The 25,876-nt window shown below is 43.4% G+C and overlaps 1 protein-coding gene across 1 annotated transcript in view; it reads right to left on the bottom strand.

The window, feature by feature from the left end:
- The window catches only part of ANKRD33B (ankyrin repeat domain 33B), a 114,820-nt gene that overhangs the window by 81,678 nt on the left and 7,266 nt on the right, over positions 1–25,876 (bottom strand). Inside the window, exons 6-7 of the mRNA XM_063925191.1 lie at positions 13,489–13,616; positions 1,694–1,823 (exon numbers count right to left, since the gene is read on the bottom strand). Coding sequence (XP_063781261.1) covers positions 1,694–1,823; positions 13,489–13,616 — 258 coding nt within the window. The remainder of the gene's footprint in view (positions 1–1,693; positions 1,824–13,488; positions 13,617–25,876) is intronic.

Here is a 25,876-nt window from a genome sequence, read left to right on the forward strand (position 1 = left end):
CTCGGAAACCGAACCCGCTCATCACTATTATCTACATAACTGGTTGTGCAATGGAATAATTATGCAAATACAGATTTAGACAGGCAATTCCTACAAGGGGAGATCTGGTTACTTTTCTACATCTGCATACTCAAGAGGTGCCCAATGAGTTGAAAAGAAATCCCTTATTGTGGAATATTAAAAAGTTATGGATGGAAATGCGGCACAAACATAATGTGAATGCCTATAAATCATTATTCCTTCCTTTTATAGCCAATCTTGATTTCCAGGAGGGGAGAGTACATTACCCATATACTATTTGGTGTCTGGGGGGGTGTTTCTACTGTTGGCCATTTGGTGGATATACAGAGGAGGAGGCTGCTCACATTCCGGGAGGCCACCAGTAAATATCCAGTTTTGTTGCCCTATCCTGTGGCCTTTCTTTTAGCCCAATACTATGTTGCCTCCACTATTAGACATTTCTCCCCAATGGATTCGGACAATCCGGTTGATGGAATGCTACAGCAGACTCCTAGGGTTAGGAAGGCAATTTTGATTGCGTATGGTCATTTTTTTGGAATGTTCTGGACAATTCTACGGGACAGGGGGGTTTAATGGCTTGGAAGGCTTGCCTCCCTGAGGTAGAAATAGAGGATTTATAGCTGCCAATGTAAAGGAGAGTAGACTATTACCTCGTAGAAGATGTTTGATAAGACTTGCTGATATGCATACCTGTTGGAAATATGCTACACCCCAAGCGGATCTCTATCATTGTCTGTGGGTTTGCCCTCTGATATGGAAATTCTGGATTGAGATAAGGAATTTTTTGGTGGACAATCTAGTGAATTATTTGGGGTAATCTCCGGAGTGGGCACTATTTGGCATTCTTCCAACTGAACAGCGTCTTTCCAAGGGTAGTAAAAAATTGCTGCTTACAGTTTGTATAGCAGCCAGGAAAGCTATTCTACACTTAAGTGTGGATTGCTCAAGAACCGCCTTCATTGTCATTATTTAAAGCCAATTTGTTTTATTTGTTCAGAATGGAGTGGATAGGAGTTTTAATAAAGTACAAACATTTTTTGAGGTATGGGAAAGTTATGTTGTAACCCTATCCGCGGCTGTTAGATTGCAGATTCATAACTCCTTGTCTACTACAGAATGGTATATGACTAGAATGATTGCAGGGGATCCGCCAATTGTGCTGTAGATTTGACTTGGTACTGGCGAACCCTAGTTGCGGTAGCGGGGGTGGAGGGAGGCCGGTGCGGACACTATTTTTGTTTCTGTTTTTATTTTTATGTCAATTTCAATTATTTTTCTTTTTCATTTGTCATTCTGACTTATGTACATTTGGGTATACATTATGATGGAATTTAGATTGATGAGTCCTGAGATATTTATGCAAAGCTATATTTTTGATTGGCACTATTTTACTAATGTGATGGTTTTTGTTTTCAAATGTACGACTCAACTATGTTCCTGTGACTTTATCTTATTTATCTTTGTGACACTTGCTATTCCCAATTTGAAGATACTTGTATGTATCACATATATTGCTTCAATAAAAACAGTTAATAATAAAAAAAAGGAAGCATGGCGTAATATAAAATACATTTTTACATTTTCTATCCTCACACTGCCACCAATAACAATTACAAATATAACATCTTGATTTAATATTATGCACAGTAAGAATGATAATATGAATAATTACCTGCTTGTGCTGCTGTTATAAGAGCAGTGTTCCCATCATTGTCTTGCCAGTTCACATCAACATGAGGACATTGTGATAAAGCTATTACAATATCCACGTAACCTTGATAGCATGCAACTAGAAGGCCAGTCTGTGAAAATGGAGTACAAATACATTCAGAATATATTTACATTCTCAAAAGTGGCTCTACAATGTCTCCTATAAGCTCAGTGATTTGTAAATAAGGAATCTATTAAAGAACAGTTAAATCTGATCAATACATTTCTCAGCACTTTCTGCAGCTATGTAATGTTGATATTTATATATTTTATACTGCCGAGAAAGACCAAGCACTAATGGTCTGTCCCATGAGATGTTTATCAATGAAGAGCTGACGTCTTTCACATTTGCCAAACTTGTCACTAACATCACTGTGTATGCACTGTTGGTGTCCCTGCGCAGTGCCGACATGTGATACATCACTAGTAGTTGTAGTAGTAGAAGTACGTAGTACAGGTTGAGTATCCCATATCCAAATATTCCGAAATACGGAATATTCCGAAATACAGACTTTTTTGAGTGAGAGTGAGATAGTGAAACCTTTGTTTTTTGATGGCTCAATGTACACAAACTTTGTTTAATACACAAAGCTATTAAAAATATTGTATTAAATGACCTTCAGGCTGTCTGTACAAGGTGTATATGAAACATAAAGGAATTGTGTAAATGTAGATACACTTTGTTCAATGCACAAAGTTACAAAAAATATTGGCTAAAATGACCTTCAGGCTGTGTGTATAAGGTGTATATGTAACATAAATGCATTCTGTGCTTAGACTTGGGTCCCATCACCATGATATCTCATTATGGTATGCAATTATTCCAAAATACGGAAAAATCCCATATCCAAAATACCTCTGGTCCCAAGCATTTTGGATAAGGGATACTCAACCTGTAGTAGAGTAGTTATAGTAGCAGTAGTAGTATAGTACATGTATTAGTAGTAGTAGTAGTAATACAGTAGTTGTTGTTGTTGTTGTTGTTGTTGTAGTAGTAGTAGTAGTAGTAGTAGTAGTAATATGGTAGATGTAGTATCAGTAGTACTACAGTAGATGAAGTATTAGTAGTACAAAGTTGTATTATTATTATTATTTTATTATTATTATTATTATTATTAATAATAATAATAATAATAATAGTAGAACAGTAGTTGTAATATGAGTAGTAGTATTAAAGTAGTTGTAATATTAGTAGTAGTAGTATTAGTATTAGTATAGTAGTTGTAGTATTAGTAGTAGTGTACTAGTTTTAGTACTATTATTATTGTTATTATTATTATTATTAGTAGTAGTAGTAGTAGTAGTAGTAGTAGTAGTAGTATTAGTATTAGTATAGTAGTTGTAGTATTAGTAGTAGTGTACTAGTTTTAGTACTATTATTATTATTATTAGTAGTAGTAGTAGTAGTAGTACTACTACTAGTAGTAGAAGTAGTAGTATAGTAGTAGTAGCTGTAGTAATACAGGTTGAGTATCCCATATCCAAATATTCCAAAATACGGAATATTCCAAAATACAGACTTTTTTGAGTGAGAGTGAGATAGTGAAACCTTTGTTTTCTGATTGCTCAATGTACACAAACTTTGTTTAATACACAAAGTTATTAAAAATATTGTATTAAATGACCTTCAGGCTGTGTGTATAAGGTGTATATGAAACATAAAAGAATTGTGTGAATGTACACACGGGTGTGGTTCATTTTATCGACAGTGTCTAGGTCGACAATGTTTAGGTCGACCACTATGGGTCGACAGTCACTAGGTCGACATGGATGGAAGTTCGACAGGGTTTCTAGGTCGACATGTGCTAGGTCGACAGGTCTAAAGGTCGACATGAGGATTTATTTATTTTGTGTCATTTTCTTCGTAAAGTGACTGGGATCCCAAATTAGTGCACCGCATCCCCTCGCATGGCTCGCTTCGCTCGCCATGCTTCGGGCATGGTGCCTTCGCTACGCTACCACTTCGCTCGGCACACTTTACCGTTCCAATCGTAGTCCACGTAGATCGTTAAGTATGAAAAAATCCCCCCCCCCCAAAAAAGTGAAAAACTCATGTCGACCTTTAGACCTGTCGACCTAGCACATGTCGACATAGAAACCCTGTCGACCTTCCATCCATGTCGACCTAGTGACTGTCGATCTATAGTGGTCGACCTAAACATTGTCGACCTAGACACTGTCGATCTTCAGACCGGATCCCGTACACACACTTTGTTTAATGCACAAAGTTATAAGAAATATTGGCTGAAATCACCTTCAGGCTGTGTGTATAAGGTGTGTATGTAACATAGATGCATTCTGTGCTTAGATTTAGGTCGAATCACCATGATATCTCATTATGGTATGCAATTATTCCAAAATACGGAAAAATCCCATATCCAAAATACCTCTGGTCCCAAGCATTTTGGATAAGGGATACTCAACCTGTAGTAGTAGTATAGTAGAATTTCCTCTGAACCTATCTATCTCCCTCCAGTTTCAGTGAATGTTCTTGTGTTATAATACTTCTTTTCCTTTGAGAAATGTCTCCCTCCTGTACCTTGTTAAAACCCTTGTTTTATTTGAAAGTTTCTATCATTTCCCCCCTTCCCCTTACCTGCTCCAAACTATACTGAACATATTGTGATCTTTTGAGTCCTATTGGTGAAAGAGCGCTATATAAATAAAATTATTATTATTATTATTATTAATTATTATCTTTTAGTTTTTCACGGTAAGTTTTGTGATGTAAACCATGCACCATTTTAGTTGCCCTTCTTTGTACAGTCTCTAATGTATTAATATCCTTCTGAAGATATGTCCTCCAGAACTGAATACACTATTCTAGATGAGGCCATACCAATGACATATACAGTGGCATTATTACTTCTTTCTTTTTGCTGCTGATTCTGTATGCAACCAAGCATCTTACTAGCCTTCCTCATTGCTTTGTTAAATTGCTTACCTGCCTTTAAGTCATCTGAAATAGTGACTCTTAGATCCCTTTCCTCCTCAATAGTTTCCAATATAGTGCTATTAATACTATTTTTCATACATCCTAGAGGATGCTCTGGGTCACATTAGAACCATGGGGTATAGACGGGATCCGCAGGAGACATGGACACTTTAAGACATTGAAAGGGTGTGAACTGGCTCCTCCCTCTATGCCCCTCCTCCAGACTCCAGTTTTAGAATTGTGCCCAGGCAGACTGGATGCACTCTAGGGGAGCTCTACTGAGTTTCTCTGAAAAGACTTATGTTAGGTTTTTTATGTTCAGGGAGGCTGCTGCTTCGTGGGACTTAGGGGAGAGACCAACTTCAATGGCTCTGCTTCTGGCTGACAGGACACCATTAGCTCCTGAGGGTGATGATCGCTGGGTGCTCCCGGATGCTCACTCCCGCAGCCTGCCGTCACCCTCTTACTGAGCCAGAAGTCAGAAGGCAGGTGAGTAGCAGAAGATCAGAAGACTTCTCCAGTGATGGCATTCTGAGGTATCGTGCAGCGAGCGGAACGCTGCGCGCCATGCTCCCACATACACAGGCACTGCAGGGTGCAAGGCGCAGGGGGGGGGGGGGGGGGGCTGCGTCCTGGGCAGCATAAATCCTCATTAAAAGTTAACTGGCAAGAGAGGACGTGTCCTAACCCCCGCCAGTATAATTATTTGTTTTATTTGAGCGGGACAGAAACGCACCATTATGGGGGTGGAGCTTCTTCCTAACTCTCACAGCTCACTGCTCGGCGCCATTTCCTCTCCACAAGGCTGCAGTGACGCTGGTCCTTCCTTACACTGCTGACAAGTATCAGGGTGCAAAACAGGGTGTGGGGGGGGGCGCAGTATATATTGGTGCAGTATATTGGCATTTAAAAGTGCTACAGGTCTGAGGCATTTTTTTGTGTTTTCAGAGTTGTTAGTTTGGCGCTGGGTTATGAGCTGGCAAATCCTCTCTGTGTCCCTCTGACAGACTTTACTGTGGGTCTGTCCCCTATAAGCCCGGTGTGTCTGTGGGTGTTTGGTACACGTGTGTCAACATGTCTGAGGCTGAGTGCTCTTCCCAGGAGGAGGCTGTATTAGGGACACAGATGACTGTGGGGGTGACCCTGTCGGCACCGCCGACTCCTGACTGGGTGAATGTCTTGAATGCGAATATGGCTCTTATCAGTAAAAGATTAGATAAGTCTGAGTCGCAGACCCAGGCGTGGAAAAAATCTGTGGAGGATATGTTATTGCAAGTCCAGGACCCCTCGGGGTCGCAAAAACTTTCTTTTGCCCAGTTTATGCACACTGATACCGACACGGACACTGATTCCAGTGTCGACTATAGTGATTCCAGATTAGATCCAAAATTGGCAAAGAGCATTCAGTACATGATTGTGGCTATTAAAGATGTATTACATATCACTGAGGACCCTGCTGTTTCTGATAAACGGGTCTGTATTTATAAAGAAAAGAAACCGGAGGTGACGTTTCCTCCCTCTCATGAACTGAACGCTCTATTTGAAAAAGTCTGGGAAACCCTGACAGAAAGTTTCAAATCCCCAAAAGGATTCCGGCTGCTTATCCTTTTCCTACTGAGGACAGGAAAAAGTGGGAGTCACCCCCCATTTTGGACAAGGCCCTGTCACGTTTGTCTAAAAAGGTGGCTCTCCCAGCACCAGGCACGGCGGCCCTTAAGGACCCAGCAGATCGTACAGATAACTTGTCATCTGATATAGATACACTGGATAGGGATAGCATCCTCTTGACGCTGGGTTATATCAAGGACGCTGCAGCATACCTAAAGGAAACTGCGAGAGATATTGGCCTTTTGGGATCAAAAGCCAATGACATGGCGGTCGCGGCTAGGCGAGCATTGTGGATTCACCAATGGAATGCTGATGCAGACTTCAAGAAAAATATGGATTCTCTCCCATATAAAGGTGGTGTCTTGTTTGGGGATGGCCTCGATGATTTGGTATCTACGGCTACCGCGGGTAAGTCATCATTTTTGCCTTATGTTCCTCAGCAACAAAAGAAAATGCACCACTTTCAAATGCAGTCCTTTTGGCCCAATAAATACAGAAGAGGGCGAGGCTCTTCCTTCCTTGCTAGTAGAGGGAGGAGAAGAGGTAAAGGATCAACAACCTTGTCGAGTTCGCAGGAGCAGAAGTCTTCCCCTGCTTCTGCCAAATCCACCGCATGACGCTGGGGCTCTCTTGCGGGAGTCCGCACCAGTGGGAGCACGTCTAAAACTCTTCAGTCAGTTCTGGATTCGTTCAGGCCTAGACCCATGGGTTTTACAAATAGTGTCCCAAGGGTACAAACTGGAGTTTCAAGACGTTCCCCCTCGCTTATTTTTCAAATTGGCCTTACCAGTTTCTCCTCCAGACAGGGAGGTAGTAAGTGAGGCTATACAAAAGTTGTATCAGAATCAAGTCATTATCCTGGTTCCCCCGTCACAACAGGGAGAAGGCTTTTATTCAAGCCTTTTCGTGGTCTCGAAGCTGGACGGCTCGGTCAGGCCAATCCTAAACCTGAAATCCCTAAATTTCTACCTGAAGAAGTTCAAATTCAAAATGGAATCTCTCAGGGCAGTGATCTCCAGTCTTGAGGAAAGAGATTTCATGGTCTCAGTGGACATAAAGGATGCCTACTTACATGTTCCCATTTATCCTCCGCATCAGGCTTACCTGAGATTTGCGATTCCGGATTGTCATTACCAATTTCAGACGTGCCCGTTTGGTCTATCCACGGCTCAGAGGATTTTCACCAAGGTGATAGCGGAAATGATGGTTCTCCTTCGCAAACAAGGAGTCACTATTATCCCATACTTGGACGATCTCCTGATAAAGGCGAGATCCAGGGACCAGTTGGTGCGAAACATTGCACTCTCCGTAACAGTTCTTCAACAACATGGTTGGCTCCTAAACTTGCCAAAGTCACAGTTGCTTCCAACAACACGATTGTCATTTTTGGGAATGATACTGGACATAGAACTTCAGAGAGTTTTTCTTCCAGTGGAAAAGGCTCTGGAGATTCAGAGTCTGGTCAAACAAATTCTGAAACCAGCAAGAATATCAATCCATCAATGCATTTGGTTGCTGGGGAAGATGGTTGCGGCCTACGAGGCCATTCAGTTTGGCAGGGTCCCACCTACACATGCACCGGAGGATAATCCTGTCTCCCAATACCAGTGACTCACTCCTGTGGTGGCTGCACAGCTCTCACCTCCTAGAGGGGCGCAGGTTCGGGATCCAGGACTGGATCCTAGTAACCACGGATGCAAGCCTCCGAGGTTGGGTGGCAGTCATGCTGGGAGAAAACTTCCAAGGAAGATGGTCAAGTCAGGAAACTTGTCTCCACATAAACATTCTGGAGTTAAGGGCCATTTACAACAGCCTTCTGCAAGCGGAACATCTTCTTCGAGATCTGCCCGTACTGATCCAGTCGGCAGTAGCGTACATAAACCGTCAGGGCGGAACAAAAAGTAGAGCGGTGATGGCAGAAGTCACAAGGATTTTCCGCTGGGCAGAAAAGCATACAAGCGCTCTGTCAGCGATCTTCATTCCAGGAGTTGACAACGGGGAAGCAGACTTCCTCAGCAGACACGATCTCCATCCAGGAGAGTGGGGCCTCCACCAAGAAGTCTTCGCAGAGGTGACAAGTCGTTGGGGAGTTCCTCAAGTAGACATGATGGCATCTCGTCTCAACAAGAAGCTTTAGAGATATTGTTCCAGGTCAAGGGATCCTCAAGCAATAGCAGTGGATGCACTGGTGACACCATGGGTGTTTCAGTCGGTGTATGTATTCCCTCCACTTCCTCTCATTCCAAAAGTTCTAAAGATCATAAGAAGAACAAAGATTCTGGCGATCATCATTGTCCCAGACTGGCCAAGGAGGGCTTGGTTTCCATATCTTCAGGAATTACTCATAGGAGATCCCTGGCCTCTTCCTCTGCGCGAGGACCTGTTACAACAGGGGCCGTGCGTGTATCAGGACTTACTGCGGCTACGTTTGATGGCATGGCAGTTGAGCGCAAAATCCTAGCACGTAAGGTTATTCCCAGTGAAGTCATTCCCACACTTATTCAGGCCAGAAAAGGGGTAACGTCTAAACATTACCACCGTATTTGGAGAAAATATGTTTCTTGGTGTAAATCCAAGAAGGCACCTACGGAAGTGTTTCAGCTAGAACGTTTTCTCCATTTTCTACAAGCAGGCGTGGATGCGGGCCTAAAATTGGGCTCAATTAAGGTACAGATTTCAGCCTTATCGGTTTTCTTTCAGAAACAATTGGCCTCCCTTCCAGAAGTTCAGACTTTCGTGAAAGGCATGTTGCACATCCAACCTCCATTTGTGCCTCCAGTGGCACCATGGGATCTTAATGTGGTGTTGCAGTTCCTTCAATCACATTGGTTTGAACCTTTAAAGAAGGTGGAGTTGAAGTTCCTCACTTGGAAAGTGGTCATCCTGTTGGCCTTGGCATCTGCAAGGCGGGTGTCTGAGTTAGCGGCCTTGTCTCACAAGAGCCCTTATTTGATCTTCCATGAAGATAGAGCTGAATTGAGGACACGTCAGCAATTTCTACCGAAGGTGGTTTCCTCTTTCCACATGAACCAACCTATTGTGGTGCTTGTGGCTACTGATGCCTTCGCTGAGTCAAAGTCTCTGGATGTGGTCAGAGCTTTGAAGATTTATGTCGCCAGAATGGCTCAGATTAGGAAAACAGAGGCTCTGTTTGTCCTGTATGTTCCCAACAAGATTGGGTGTCCTGCTTCCAAGCAGACCATTGCGCGCTGGATCTGTGGTACGATTCAGCATGCTCATTCAACGGCAGGATTGCCATTACCGAAATTGGTGAAGGCCCATTCTACTAGAAAGGTGGACTCGTCCTGGGCAGCTGCCCGGGGGGGTCTCGGCGTTACAGCTTTGCCGAGCAGCTACTTGGTCTGGATCAAACACTTTTGCTAAGTTTTACAAGTTTGATACCTTGGCCGATGATGACCTCAAGTTTAGTCAATCGGTGCTGCAGAGTCATCCACACTCTCCCGCCCGTTCTAGAGCTTTGGTATAACCCCATGGTTCTAATGTGACCCCAGCATCCTCTAGGACGTATGAGAAAATAGGATTTTAATACCTACCGGTAAATCCTTTTGTCTTAGTCCGTAGAGGATGCTGGGCGCCCGTACCAGTGCGTACTGTATCTGCAGTTATTAGTTGTGGTTACACACATGTTGTGTTACGTTTATTGTCAGCATGTTGCTGCAATTGTTCATGCCATTGGCTTGTGTTCTGTTGAATGCCACGTTGTGCGGCATGCTTGAGGTGTGAGCTGGTATGAATCTCACCTTAGTTTAACAATAAATCCTTTCCTCGAAATGTCCGTCTCCCTGGGCACAGTTCCTATAACTGGAGTCTGGAGGAGGGGCATAGAGGGAGGAGCCAGTTCACACCCTTTCAAAGTCTTAAAGTGCCCATGTCTCCTGCGGATCCCGTCTATACCCCATGGTTCTAATGTGACCCCAGCATCCTCTACGGACTAAGAGAAAAGGATTTACCGGTAGGTATTAAAATCCTATTATTTATCCTTTGGATTTTTGAGACCCATGATTTGCATTAAACTGTAGTTGCCACACTTTTGACCATTCATGTAGTATACCTAGATCATCAATTATTTGTTTTACCCCTGCTGTTGTGTCGACCTCGTTGCATACCTTAGTGTCATCTGCAAAAAGGCATACTTTTCCTTCAATACCATATGCAATTTCACCAATAAAAATATTAAAAAGCACACGACCAAGTACAGATCCCTGCTGTACTTCACTGGAAACCTTTCCCTACTATGAATGCACCCCATTTACTACAACTCTTTGTTTTCTATCCTGCAACCATCTTAGTATTCAATCCCATGCTTTCAATTTTATTTATCATGTTGTGATGTGAAAAAGTGTCAAAAGCCTTACTTAAGTCTAGATAAGCTATATTTACACCCCCCACCCTCCCATCTCTATTTATCTATAACTTTAGTCCTAAAATGTCAATAAGATATGTTTGAGATGAAGTCCCCACAGTAAATCCATGCTGTCTGGGATCCTGTAAATTGCTGGATTTTAGAAAATCAAATCAAACATGTGCAGACAGTTTTTTAGAGGCAGAGACAGACAACTGACTCGAGGGTGAAGTCTTTCAGACCACTATACAGACAGAGATAAAACTTACAGAACAAGAAGTTGGGGGAGGGGGGGGGTAGCATAAAAGTAAAACACTAGAAGCCGGAACACCGCAAAAGAAAGATCAGGGTATATTCAACCTGAGCAACGCACAACTCAACAAGGATCACATCAGTGCACCGGTAAATGGACTAAAATTTGCAACAACAGCATGGATAAATTTTACACATATATGGACATACTGTACAAAAGTTCACCCTCAAATTAAACTATTTTTTTTTATCCATCAGACCCCATTACCCCCAGCACAAACAAAGACACCTACAGACACAGAGCCCTCGAAACTCGATCACAATTCTGATGATGGGTAACCACATATCTACTTTCACAGACATGGTAGAGAAGGACATGATGAAAACAGACAACAAGAACAACAACTCAAGCAAACAGAACAGCAGAGCAAACTGCACTATGGGAACTGAGAGAGAAAAGGAGAATAATTGTGAAACCAGTCGACAAAGGGCTGGGGAATAGTCATCCTGAACAATGATGACTATTTAAAAGAGGCACACAGGATACTCGATGACACAACCGCATACCACAAATTACATAAAGACTGAACAGAGCAATTCAGACATGAACTACAGACACTCATTCCATGACGTCAAACACCCGATTTTACCAGTTTTCTATTACTTCCCCAATGTACACAAAGATAAATCAAACCCACCTGGAAGGCCAATCATATCATAGACTCACTTACCTCTAACCTGTCACAATACCTAGACATTTTTCTACAGCAACATGTTAAACAACAAAAAGCCTATCTGCGGGACACCACCGACATCTTAAATAAATTATAACAAATGACATGGAAAGATGAATACTGTCTAGCCAAGAGTGACATAACATCCTTATATTCCATAATTAAGCACACACATTTTCTGGAAAGTGCATGACACTACATAAACAAAGGTCAAGACATGACCATATGTAACCCTACCCTTAATACCTTGATACGAGAGCTGTCTATGTATTCTATTAAGGGATGGTTACCTAATAGCTGTGCCTCCACTCAAGCTATGTGTAGTATTTAACTACCGTTAAGGCTTGCTTGAGTAAGCCTGATCTCTATCCTTAGGGGATGATTCCCTTATATCATAGATATATTATCTAATATACCTGTCTCTTTCTTCCAGGATCTTCAGATCAACTTCCAGACGGACCAGACACACATGGCAAGTATAACACTTTAATGACCAGTACCAAATGGATTAAGTATACATTAACATTTCATCAATTACACATTCCCCTTTAAGTCATTAATCCATGCTAACCCCCGGTCAATTAGGCCTATACACAGTACCTGCATGCAATACAACAAATCCTTTTTCTTTTCAACACACCCTTAGGTGTTAGAGTGACCCGGGTACTCTTAATATGATAGTGCACTATAAGGGCCCATAAACTTCCTAAAAATAACAGCAGTTAATACAGAATGTCTGACACTATGTTTTAGTATCAACTATCAGTTCTCCCTCCAGTTAAAGAGAAAGATGTTTGGCTCAGTCTACTTATGGTAGCGATTACTTTCTCCTATAAGGTTACTTATAGTTCCTCCTTGGCAGATAACAGAAAGTATCTATTTAGCTCATAGATAGTAACATCAACAGTTGATTACCAAGGAATCTGTATCCTTTCCTCAGTAAAAATGTTACTGTAGTTGTCCAGTATTAAACTAAACTCCTAAGAAGCTGGTATGATAAACCTTTGTTATGCTGCGTCCTTGTGTCCATTTGAAGTAGCTGATGCTTTCTATAGTTCAGAGCATATATAGCTTTTCGATTCCTGTATGCCTCAAATTATTGTTGTCTCTTAGGATGAGTCTATATTAAATATATCTGCAAGAGATGGTTTCTCTTATCATAGTCACAGCGAGCTCAAATCCTTTAACTTTAAAACTAATAGTCTCTTACGTGTCAGTCCTTCTTACGGGTTCACGAATATACATATAACACAGTTGTATTAAAGTGCCACAAGCTAGTCCTTGAATCGGGATGATAGTCTAATCCTTTGTGGCTAAGAGGCTTTAACATTCATCCAATGTCACTGTAGTATGGCTACCTTTAATGTCCTTGACTCTAATTCTGCTAATTCAGGGGCATAAATACACACATTAGGTGGCAGCTTTAGGGTGTTACTTTCTATTTAGCGCTGCGGAACAATGTCTCTGGCTCTCCTTTGACTGATGTGATGCTGATATATGGGGGAGTTTTAAAACTATTTATGAAGCGTTAAACAGTTCAAGTTTCACTCCACTCCTCCTGTTACATATATATACCCAGTGCTTTCTACCTTCTCCTTAGCACTATGATTAAGCCATACATGGAACTGTCATTATAGGTCACTCTGACTACTGTGACCCATTGCTATCCTCCTGCTTAGTAGCCATTATTGCGGCCTAGCCCTGGAGTCCTTAGTCCCAATATGAAATTGACTATGTACAATAGTCACCTATGGCTTGCTGTGCTTAGTGTAGGGGTAATATAAATGGCTGGATTATGCACTCACACTTCTACCATCTAGTGATGCTGCTGCAGGATGCTCCCCCGACTCCTCCCTTACACTTACAGCCACACAGAATGGAGCCTCTGCTGCTGGTCCTGGCTTCTTTGTTGTGGCTGTCAGAGTCTGTGCCGGTAATAGGTAGGAAGGAACCCTCTCTGCCTCCCTGTCACAGATGCGCCTTTCCAATACTGCTGGGTGAGTTGACTAGCGCTGATCTTGGGTTCTATGAACAGTTCTGAGTCTCAATGCTGCTGTCACCACCTTTACAGTAAGGAAGCCCTGTTCTGGCTACACACACTAAGCACCCTCCGGCCGCCGCAATGTATACTGCTCAGCTCTAATGCGGGCGACGGCCGGAGCAGCAAAAAACTATGTCCTCTCACCAAGGGATATGCAGTCTCTCCCTCAGCTACACTCACAGCACCTCTCCACCCCTCTCTAGTAGTCACATGACCCACTCTGAGGTGATGCCCCGCCCACTGGCAATCACCCCACTAGGTGATTGACAGTTAGGAGCACAAGGACATTAACCCTTTAGATACACTGTGAAACCATAAAATAAGCCTTCATTGTATTCACCACTACATTTACATCAATGTACATACAATTACATATATGTGAACTGTATTATTTACCTCAAAACATGCATACAGTATTACAACATCCATTAACTTTTATATGAATAATATATATGCTTATACTCCATTTTAGTCACCATATTATAACTACCTCAGTATAAGTGTTGTTTAAACCCTAAATCAGGGTTACATTTCTCCCCCTGGTGCATTGTCACTGTTTAACATCTTTAGGTGCCAATGCACCATCTACCTTACTCACTATGCTAAAATAGTATATATTCATTCACATCCATTAGCAAGCCACCTCATCTCAACCATTTTAACTGTTGGCCAAATAGGAAGGGATGGAACTACATAGCCTTCATGCCTCCCAGGGATAGTGTTCTCTGATCGTGCTGGTTTCCCTTGCTCTTCTACACCTGATTTATTGACTTCTTTTAGTACTGGACTTCGGATGGAAGATTTAAGAGATTGTGCTAGGGTAAAGTTATCATGTACCTCACTACGATTTTCACTGAGACTAGTTTCTTTCTCTATCGTCCTAAGTGGATGCTGGGGTTCCTGAAAGGACCATGGGGAATAGCGGCTCCGCAGGAGACAGGGCACAAAAAAGTAAAGCTTTACTAGGTCAGGTGGTGTGCACTGGCTCCTCCCCCTATGACCCTCCTCCAGACTCCTGTTAGATTTTGTGCCCGAACGAGAAGGGTGCAATCTAGGTGGCTCTCCTAAAGAGCTGCTTAGAGAAAGTTTAGTTTAGGTTTTTTTCTTTACAGTGAGTCCTGCTGGCAACAGGATCACTGCAACGTGGGACTTAGGGGGAAAGTAGTAAACTCACCTGCATGCAGAGTGGATTTGCTGCTTGGCTACTGGACACCATTAGCTCCAGAGGGATCGAACACAGGCCCAGCCGTGGAGTCCGGTCCCGGAGCCGCGCCGCCGACCCCCTTGCAGATGCTGAAGCGTGAAGAGGTCCGGAAACCGGCGGCTGAAGACTCCTCAGTCTTCATAAGGTAGCGCACAGCACTGCAGCTGTGCGCCATTTTCCTCTCAGCACACTTCACTGGGCAGTCACTGAGGGTGCAGAGCGCTGGGGGGGGGCGCTCTGAGAGGCAAATATAAACCTTATACAAGGCTAAAAATACCTCACATATAGCCCATAGGGGCTATATGGAGATATTTAACCCCTGCCTGACTGGAAAAATAGCGGGAGAAGAACCCGCCGAAAAAGGGGCGGGGCCTATCTCCTCAGCACACGGCGCCATTTTCTGTCACAGCTCCGCTGGTCAGAACGGCTCCCAGGTCTCTCCCCTGCACTGCACTACAGAAACAGGGTAAAACAGAGAGGGGGGGCACATTAATGGCTATATATATATATATATTAAAGCAGCTATAAGGGAGCACTTAATATAAGGATATCCCTTGTATATATAGCGCTTTGTGGTGTGTGCTGGCAGACTCTCCCTCTGTCTCCCCAAAAGGGCTAGTGGGTCCTGTCTTCATTAGAGCATTCCCTGTGAGTTTGCGGTGTGTGTCGGTACGTGGTGTCGACATGTATGAGGACGATATTGGTGTGGAGGCGGAGCAATTGCCAAATATGCAGATGTCACCCCCCAGGGGGTCGACACCAGATTGGATGCCTTTATTTGTGGAATTACGTGATGGTTTATCTTCCCTTAAACAGTCAGTTGAGGACATGAGGCGGCCGGACAATCAATTAATGCCTGTCCAGGCGCCTCAAACATCGTCAGGGGCTGTAAAACGCCCTTTGCCTCAGTCGGTCGACACAGACCCAGACACGGGCACTGATTCCAGTGACGACGGTAGAAATTCAAACGTATTTTCCAGTAGGGCCACACGTTATATGATTTTGGCAATGAAGGAGACGTTACATTTAGCTGATACTACAGATACCGTAAAACAGGGTATTATGTATGGTGTGAAAAAACTACAAACAGTTTTTCCTGAATCAGAAGAATTAAATGACGTGTGTGATGAAGCGTGGGTTGCTCCTGATAAAAAGTTGATAATTTCAAAAAAGTTATTGGCATTATACCCTTTCCCGCCAGAGGTTAGGGCGCGCTGGGAAACACCCCCTAAGGTGGACAAGGCGCTCACACGCTTATCCAAACAAGTGGCGTTACCCTCTCCTGAGACGGCCGCACTTAAGGATCCATCAGATAGAAAGATGGAAGTTATTCAAAAGAATATATACACACATGCAGGTGTTATACTACGACCAGCTATAGCAACTGCCTGGATGTGCAGTGCTGGAGTAGTTTGGTCAGAATCCCTGATTGAAAATATTGATACCCTAGATAGGGACAATGTTTTACTGTCCTTAGAACAAATAAAGGATGCATTTATCTATATGCGTGATGCACAGAGGGATATTTGCACACTGGCATCTCGGGTGAGTGCTATGTCCATTTCAGCCAGAAGAGCCTTATGGACACGACAGTGGACAGGCGATGCGGATTCAAAACGTCACATGGAGGTTTTGCCGTATAAAGGGGAGGAGTTATTTGGAGTTGGTCTATCAGACTTGGTGGCCACGGCTACTGCCGGGAAATCCACTTTTTTACCTCAAGTCACTCCCCAACAGAGAGAGGCACCGACCTTTCAACCGCAGCCTTTTCGCTCCTACAAAAATAAGAGAGCAAAGGGCTTGTCGTACCTGCCACGAGGCAGAGGAAGAGGGAAGAGACACCAACAGGCAGCTCCTTCCCAGGAACAGAAGCCCTCCCCGGCTCCTGCAAAAACCTCAGCATGACGCTGGGGCCTCTCAAGCGGACTCGGGGACAGTGGGGGGCCGTCTCAAAAATTACAGCGCGCAGTGGGCTCACTCGCAGGTAGACCCCTGGATCCTGCAGATAATATCTCAGGGGTACAGGTTGGAATTAGAGACGGATCCTCCTCATCGTTTCCTGAAGTCTGCCTTACCAACCGTCTCTTCCGAAAGGGAGAGGGTGTTGGAAGCCATTCACAAGCTGTACGCTCAGCAGGTGATAGTCAAAGTACCCCTATTACAACAAGGAAAGGGGTATTATTCCACTCTATTTGTGGTACCGAAGCCGGATGGCTCGGTAAGGCCTATTCTAAATCTGAAGTCCTTGAACCTCTACATAAAAAAGTTCAAGTTCAAGATGGAGTCACTCAGAGCAGTGATAGCGAACCTGGAAGAAGGGGACTTTATGGTATCCTTGGACATCAAGGATGCGTATCTACACGTTCCGATTTACCCCGCACACCAGGGGTACCTCAGGTTCATTGTTCAAAACTGTCACTATCAGTTTCAGACGCTGCCGTTCGGATTGTCCACGGCGCCTCGGGTCTTTACCAAGGTAATGGCCGAGATGATGATTCTTCTTCGAAGAAAAGGCGTATTAGTTATCCCATACTTGGACGATCTCCTAATAAGGGCAAGGTCCAGAGAACAGCTGGAGACAGCTTTAGCACTATCTCAAGAGGTGCTAAGACAACACGGGTGGATTCTGAATATTCCAAAATCCCATTTAATCCCGACAACTCGTCTGCTGTTCCTAGGAATGATTCTGGACACGGTTCAGAAAAAGGTTTTCCTTCCAGAGGGAAAAGCCAAGGAGTTATCCGATCTGGTCAGGAACCTCCTAAAACCAGGAAAAGTGTCAGTACATCAATGCACAAGAGTCCTGGGAAAAATGGTGGCTTCTTACGAAGCAATTCCATTCGGCAGATTCCATGCAAGAATATTCCAAAGGGATCTGTTGGACAAATGGTCAGGGTCGCATCTGCAGATGCACCTGCGAATAACCCTGTCACCAAAGACAAGGGTGTCACTTCTGTGGTGGTTGCAGAAGGCTCACCTATTAGAAGGCCGCAGATTCGGCATTCAGGATTGGATCCTGGTGACCACGGACGCCAGCCTGAGAGGCTGGGGAGCAGTCACACAAGGAAGAAACTTCCAGGGAGTATGGACGAGTCTGGAAAAGTCTCTTCACATAAACATTCTGGAACTAAGAGCAATCTACAATGCTCTAAGCCAGGCGGAACTTCTCCTGCAAGGAAAGCCGGTGTTGATTCAGTCGGACAACATCACGGCGGTCGCCCATGTAAACAGGCAGGGCGGCACAAGAAGCAGGAGTGCAATGGCAGAAGCTGCCAAGATTCTTCGCTGGGCGGAGAATCACGTGATAGCACTGTCAGCAGTGTTCATCCCGGGCGTGGACAACTGGGAAGCAGACTTCCTCAGCAGACACGATCTTCATCCGGGAGAGTGGGGTCTACATCCAGAAGTCTTCAACATGTTAATAGACCGTTGGGAAAGACCAATTGTAGACATGATGGCGTCTCGCCTCCACAAGAAACTGGACAAATATTGCGCCAGGTCAAGAGATCCACAGGCAATAGCTGTGGACGCACTGGTAACTCCTTGGGTGTACCAGTCAGTGTATGTGTTTCCTCCTCTGCCGCTCATACCAAAGGTATTGAAGATCATACGGCAAAGAAGAGTAAGAACAATACTAGTGGTTCCGGATTGGCCGAGAAGGACTTGGTATCCGGAACTTCAAGAGATGCTCACGGACGAACCGTGGCCTCTACCTCTGAGAAGGGACCTGCTACAGCAGGGTCCCTGTCTTTTTCAAGACTTACCGCGGCTGCGTTTGACGGCATGGCGGTTGAACGCCAGATCCTAAAAGGGAAAGGCATTCCAGAAGAAGTCATTCCTACCTTGATTAAGGCACGGAAGGAAGTCACCGTGAAACATTATCACCGCATTTGGCGAAAATATGTAGCGTGGTGCGAGGATCGGAGGGTCCGACGGAGGAATTCCAACTGGGTCGTTTCCTACATTTCCTGCAATCAGGATTATCTATGGGTCTCAAATTGGGATCCATTAAGGTTCAAATTTCGGCCCTGTCAATATTCTTCCAAAAAGAATTGGCCTCTGTCCCTGAGGTCCAGACTTTTGTCAAGGGAGTACTGCATATACAGCCTCCTGTGGTGCCTCCGGTGGCACCGTGGGATCTAAATGTAGTTTTAGATTTCCTCAAATCCCATTGGTTTGAACCATTGAAAAAGGTGGATTTGAAATATCTCACATTGAAAGTGACTATGTTACTAGCCCTGGCCTCTGCCAGGAGAGTATCTGAATTGGCGGCTTTATCTTATAAAAGTCCTTATCTAATCTTCCATTCGGATAGGGCAGAACTGCGGACTCGTCCGCATTTTCTCCCTAAAGTGGTATCAGCATTTCATCTGAACCAACCTATTGTGGTGCCTGCGGCCACTAGCGACTTGGAGGACTCCAAGTTGTTGGACGTTGTCAGAGCCTTAAAAATATACATTGCAAGGACGGCTGGAGTCAGAAAATCTGACTCGCTGTTTATATTGTATGCACCCAACAAGTTGGGCGCACCTGCTTCTAAGCAGTCGATTGCTCGTTGGATTTGTAACACAATTCAACTTGCACATTCTGTGGCAGGCCTGCCACAGCCTAAAACTGTAAAAGCCCACTCCACAAGGAAGGTGGGCTCATCTTGGGCGGCTGCCCGAGGGGTCTCGGCATTACAACTCTGCCGAGCAGCTACGTGGTCGGGGGAGAACACGTTTGTAAAATTTTACAAATTTGATACCCTGGCAAAGGAGGACCTGGAGTTCTCTCATTCGGTGCTGCAGAGTCATCCGCACTCTCCCGCCCGTTTGGGAGCTTTGGTATAATCCCCATGGTCCTTTCAGGAACCCCAGCATCCACTTAGGACGATAGAGAAAATAAGAATTTACTTACCGATAATTCTATTTCTCGGAGTCCGTAGTGGATGCTGGGCGCCCATCCCAAGTGCGGATTATCTGCAATACTTGTACATAGTTATTGTTAACTAATTCGGGTTATTGTTAAGGAGCCATCTTTAAGAGGCCCTTTCTGTTGTCATACTGTTAACTGGGTTTAGATCACAAGTTGTACGGTGTGATTGGTGTGGCTGGTATGAGTCTTACCCGGGATTCAAAATGCCTCCCTTATTGTGTATGCTCGTCCGGGCACAGTACCTAACTGGAGTCTGGAGGAGGGTCATAGGGGGAGGAGCCAGTGCACACCACCTGACCTAGTAAAGCTTTACTTTTTTGTGCCCTGTCTCCTGCGGAGCCGCTATTCCCCATGGTCCTTTCAGGAACCCCAGCATCCACTACGGACTCCGAGAAATAGAATTATCGGTAAGTAAATTCTTATTTTCTCTGACGAAGCTTCTAAAGTTATCAAGTCTTTAGCATCTGAATTTTCCGTTTCTTGATCCTGGGACTGATTTACTCTACCATTGAATCTCGAGAGAGGTCGGTAATGTAAGGTTGTAGAAGGATGACATGGAGCTGGATCTCTCCCTTGCCTTTGTTCTGAATATGCACTTCCTTCATCAACCACTTTTTCTCGTGGTTGATAACAATAACTGTATGATCCTCGTCGGTTTGGAGCAAATCGACTCCCTTTCACTGGTACTCCACCTATGCCAGTCACATTTGCTGCATGTACACCCTTTTCCCCTTCCAACACTTCAAATTCTACTTTCTCTCCATCTCCTACACTGTACAACAGTTTTAGGGGGTTATTCTTCGTTATGGATGTCCAATGTACAAATATGTCTTCTCCGGTGTCATGCCTTTTAATGAAGCCATAGCCTTTCTTCACATGGAACCATATTACTGTGCCAGTCATTTTAAGAGACATATACTGTGTCCCTTTACTATCAACTTTATTCATAGAAGATTGTCTCAGCAATATACCATCCACTACCTCAGTCTGTAATGCTATGTCCTTAGTATCCGGTCGCATAGAAAATTCATGGATACGATCTTCAGGACAGTTGTTTAGGAAGTTGGCATCCTTGAGTATTTTATTCTCAGATTCTAGCTGAGACAGTCTTTCTTTCATTTCATTCAGACAAATATGATCCTCCTTTTCAGTTTCTTTACCCACTTCCAATAATTCAGACAACTCAGTTATTTTTTATTCCAGAGAATGAATATTGTCTTCCTGCTGCTGGTACATTATCAACTTTTGTTGCTCCTGATCCACTCTGGTTTGTCTTTCATCAGATGCCATGGTTTCCATCTCTCTCTGTATAAACCAAAGTTCTCTTTCAAGCTCTTTGTTCCTCTCATCAATTTTGGTGTTAAACATCTGTTCTTCTTTTAGCTTCCATCGGGTTTCATCTAGAACCTCCAACAACTGATAAATATGTTTAGACCTGTCCAGTGCTATATGTCTTATCACCTCTATCGGGGTCTGTAGATCCACTGGGCTATCTCTTCTTGTTGGTTCCTCAATGGAAGTTGGAAACAGGGAAATCAGGTCCTTCTGTTGATCTTTTGGAAGAGCTAATACTAATTGTCCATGTTTCTTATAATCCTCAGCTATTTGCTTTAGCACAGTTTCTAATCTCTGTATACCTACATCTATCTTCACTTCCCCTGGAACTCTCTCTTTCAGTGGTAGAACATTCTTATCTCCTTTCATTCCATAATCCATGTTAGCGACCAAAGTATGAGCAAGGTTGTCACTAACACCTCCCTCACTATCCTTTAGGTGGGGATCAAGTCTGACTTTCTTGTCCTTTGATTTTTTCTTTCTCTTCTCCAACTCTACAGGGACATCTAATATTTTTTCATTTTTCACACCTAGGTTATTTACAAAAGTTCCCACAAACTTGCATGTCACCTCTTCCTTTAAGCCTGGTCCCTTATGGTACTCTTGTTTGTCCATACTTTTACATTCTCTATTGGCTTCAACTCTCCCAACTGATACAGCAATGGCTTTATGTCCAACCTTCTCCCTGTTCCTTTGCTTCTTTCCCATATTTGTATTTTATTTTTAGGGATGTGAGGACTTTATCAATAATAATTAATGGCAGCTGACACCTGTGGTGTAACAGGGCCTGAGTGTAACTTCTATCTCACGCGGTGCCTCCAAATGTAACCCTACCCTTAATACCTTGATACGAGAGCTGTCTATGTATTCTATTAAGGGATGGTTACCTAATAGCTGTGCCTCCACTCAAGCTATGTGTAGTATTTAACTACCGTTAAGGCTTGCTTGAGTAAGCCTGATCTCTATCCTTAGGGGATGATTCCCTTATATCATAGATATATTATCTAATATACCTGTCTCTTTCTTCCAGGATCTTCAGATCAACTTCCAGACGGACCAGACACACATGGCAAGTATAACACTTTAATGACCAGTACCAAATGGATTAAGTATACATTAACATTTCATCAATTACACATTCCCCTTTAAGTCATTAATCCATGCTAACCCTCCGGTCAATTAGGCCTATACACAGTACCTGCATGCAATACAACAAATCCTTTTTCTTTTCAACACACCCTTAGGTGTTAGAGTGACCCGGGTACTCTTAATATGATAGTGCACTATAAGGGCCCATAAACTTCCTAAAAATAACAGCAGTTAATACAGAATGTCTGACACTATGTTTTAGTATCAACTATCAGTTCTCCCTCCAGTTAAAGAGAAAGATGTTTGGCTCAGTCTACTTATGGTAGCGATTACTTTCTCCTATAAGGTTACTTATAGTTCCTCCTTGGCAGATAACAGAAAGTATCTATTTAGCTCATAGATAGTAACATCAACAGTTGATTACCAAGGAATCTGTATCCTTTCCTCAGTAAAAATGTTACTGTAGTTGTCCAGTATTAAACTAAACTCCTAAGAAGCTGGTATGATAAACCTTTGTTATGCTGCGTCCTTGTGTCCATTTGAAGTAGCTGATGCTTTCTATAGTTCAGAGCATATATAGCTTTTCGATTCCTGTATGCCTCAAATTATTGTTGTCTCTTAGGATGAGTCTATATTAAATATATCTGCAAGAGATGGTTTCTCTTATCATAGTCACAGCGAGCTCAAATCCTTTAACTTTAAAACTAATAGTCTCTTACGTGTCAGTCCTTCTTACGGGTTCACGAATATACATATAACACAGTTGTATTAAAGTGCCACAAGCTAGTCCTTGAATCGGGATGATAGTCTAATCCTTTGTGGCTAAGAGGCTTTAACATTCATCCAATGTCACTGTAGTATGGCTACCTTTAATGTCCTTGACTCTAATTCTGCTAATTCAGGGGCATAAATACACACATTAGGTGGCAGCTTTAGGGTGTTACTTTCTATTTAGCGCTGCGGAACAATGTCTCTGGCTCTCCTTTGACTGATGTGATGCTGATATATGGGGGAGTTTTAAAACTATTTATGAAGCGTTAAACAGTTCAAGTTTCACTCCACTCCTCCTGTTACATATATATACCCAGTGCTTTCTACCTTCTCCTTAGCACTATGATTAAGCCATACATGGAACTGTCATTATAGGTCACTCTGACTACTGTGACCCATTGCTATCCTCCTGCTTAGTAGCCATTATTGCGGCCTAGCCCTGGAGTCCTTAGTCCCAATATGAAATTGACTATGTACAATAGTCACCTATGGCTTGCTGTGCTTAGTGTAGGGGTAATATAAATGGCTGGATTATGCACTCACACTTCTACCATCTAGTGATGCTGCTGCAGGATGCTCCCCCGACTCCTCCCTTACACTTACAGCCACACAGAATGGAGCCTCTGCTGCTGGTCCTGGCTTCTTTGTTGTGGCTGTCAGAGTCTGTGCCGGTAATAGGTAGGAAGGAACCCTCTCTGCCTCCCTGTCACAGATGCGCCTTTCCAATACTGCTGGGTGAGTTGACTAGCGCTGATCTTGGGTTCTATGAACAGTTCTGAGTCTCAATGCTGCTGTCACCACCTTTACAGTAAGGAAGCCCTGTTCTGGCTACACACACTAAGCACCCTCCGGCCGCCGCAATGTATACTGCTCAGCTCTAATGCGGGCGACGGCCGGAGCAGCAAAAAACTATGTCCTCTCACCAAGGGATATGCAGTCTCTCCCTCAGCTACACTCACAGCACCTCTCCACCCCTCTCTAGTAGTCACATGACCCACTCTGAGGTGATGCCCCGCCCACTGGCAATCACCCCACTAGGTGATTGACAGTTAGGAGCACAAGGACATTAACCCTTTAGATACACTGTGAAACCATAAAATAAGCCTTCATTGTATTCACCACTACATTTACATCAATGTACATACAATTACATATATGTGAACTGTATTATTTACCTCAAAACATGCATACAGTATTACAACATCCATTAACTTTTATATGAATAATATATATGCTTATACTCCATTTTAGTCACCATATTATAACTACCTCAGTATAAGTGTTGTTTAAACCCTAAATCAGGGTTACACATAGAACAACAAAATGTCATCATCAATGGTATAAATTTCATTCTTACACACAATTACTCATGGTTTGATGACAGTTATTATCTCCAGGTCACAGGGACAGCGATGGGGATGAGGTTTGTGCCGTGCTATTCAAATCTATTCATGAGCAAATGTGAGGACGATAGAATCTGGTCCCAATCGTGAGCTTGACGCTAACCTTGTCCTCTGGGTGAAGTTCATAGTTGACATTTTTTTCATCTGGCAGGGCAGTGCAGAGTCACTCTCAAGGTTCATAAAAAACATGAGTAACAATGATGTTAACCTTAAGTTTACCACCATGTACAACGAAACGAAAGTTGAATTTCTTGACTTAAACATCTTCATTGTAGACAAGCAAATACACACAAACACATTCCATAAGCCAGAAAGGGTTGGGGCCGGGAAACCAACGGTCAGCATACTAACGCTGGTATCCTGGCCGCAAGAATGCCAGCAGGTGGGAAAGCGGAACACAGCCCCTTGTGGGCTTGGTGGCTTGAGGTGCTCGCCACAGGTCCTATTCCTACTCTATAGGTGTCATAAACACCTACGAGTGGGAATTGTCTTGGACCCCCTGCCGGCATTCTGGCGGCCAGGATCCCGGCGTCAGTATGCTGACCACTGGGATACTGACTGCTGGGATAGTAACCACATCCCACCAGTAGATGGTAATAGTTTCATCTTAGCATCCAGCCGTCATCTCCCAAACTGACTGAACAACATTCCAGCCGGACAATTCAAGACTTAGGAGAAACTGCTCCAGGATCACTGACTATGAAGCACAAGGGATGAAAATACATTCTCAATTCATAAAGAAACAATACGAGGAACAAGTACGGAAAGCATTCACGACAGTGGGGGAAACCGAGAACTGCTACTACAATACTACAATACAAAAGTCGAGTAAAACGTAAAGACAAAACTGAGGAAATCCTCTTCATTACCTAATACACAAGACATGCAAAGCAGGTGTAAAGGATAATTAAGAAACACTGACCTATCCTACTACAGGATGATACACTACCAGCCATTCTACCCCCATAATCGAGAGTAGTAATTTGAAAAGCACGCATGCAGTGAAATCCACCATGAACAACACCAACATCAAAATAGAAGATACTGTAGGCTCACGTGCCACAGCAAGGGAATTGTATACTGTATATGCTCGAGTGCCCCTGCCCACGAGGTTATATTTATTTATTTATTTATTATTTATTTGCAGTTATTTATATAGCGCGCATACATATTCCGTATCGCTTTACAGAGAATATTTTGCCCATTCACATCAGTCCCTGCCCCAGTGGAGCTTACAATCTTTATTCCCTTTCGCATGTACACACAGACACATTCACACCAGGGTTAATTTAGTTGAGAACCAATTAACCTACCAATATATTTTTGGATTGTGGGAGGAAACCGGAGTACCTGGAGGAAACCCACGCAAGTACGGGGAGAATATACAAACTCTGTACAGTTAGGGTCGTGATGGGAATTGAACCCATGATCTCATTGCTGTAAGGCAGTAAGGCTAACCATTACACCATCCACACTGCACTAATATATAGTGT

Source organism: Pseudophryne corroboree, chromosome 5, assembly GCF_028390025.1.
Source record: "Pseudophryne corroboree isolate aPseCor3 chromosome 5, aPseCor3.hap2, whole genome shotgun sequence".
In the NCBI taxonomy this organism is placed as follows: Eukaryota; Metazoa; Chordata; class Amphibia; order Anura; family Myobatrachidae; genus Pseudophryne; species Pseudophryne corroboree.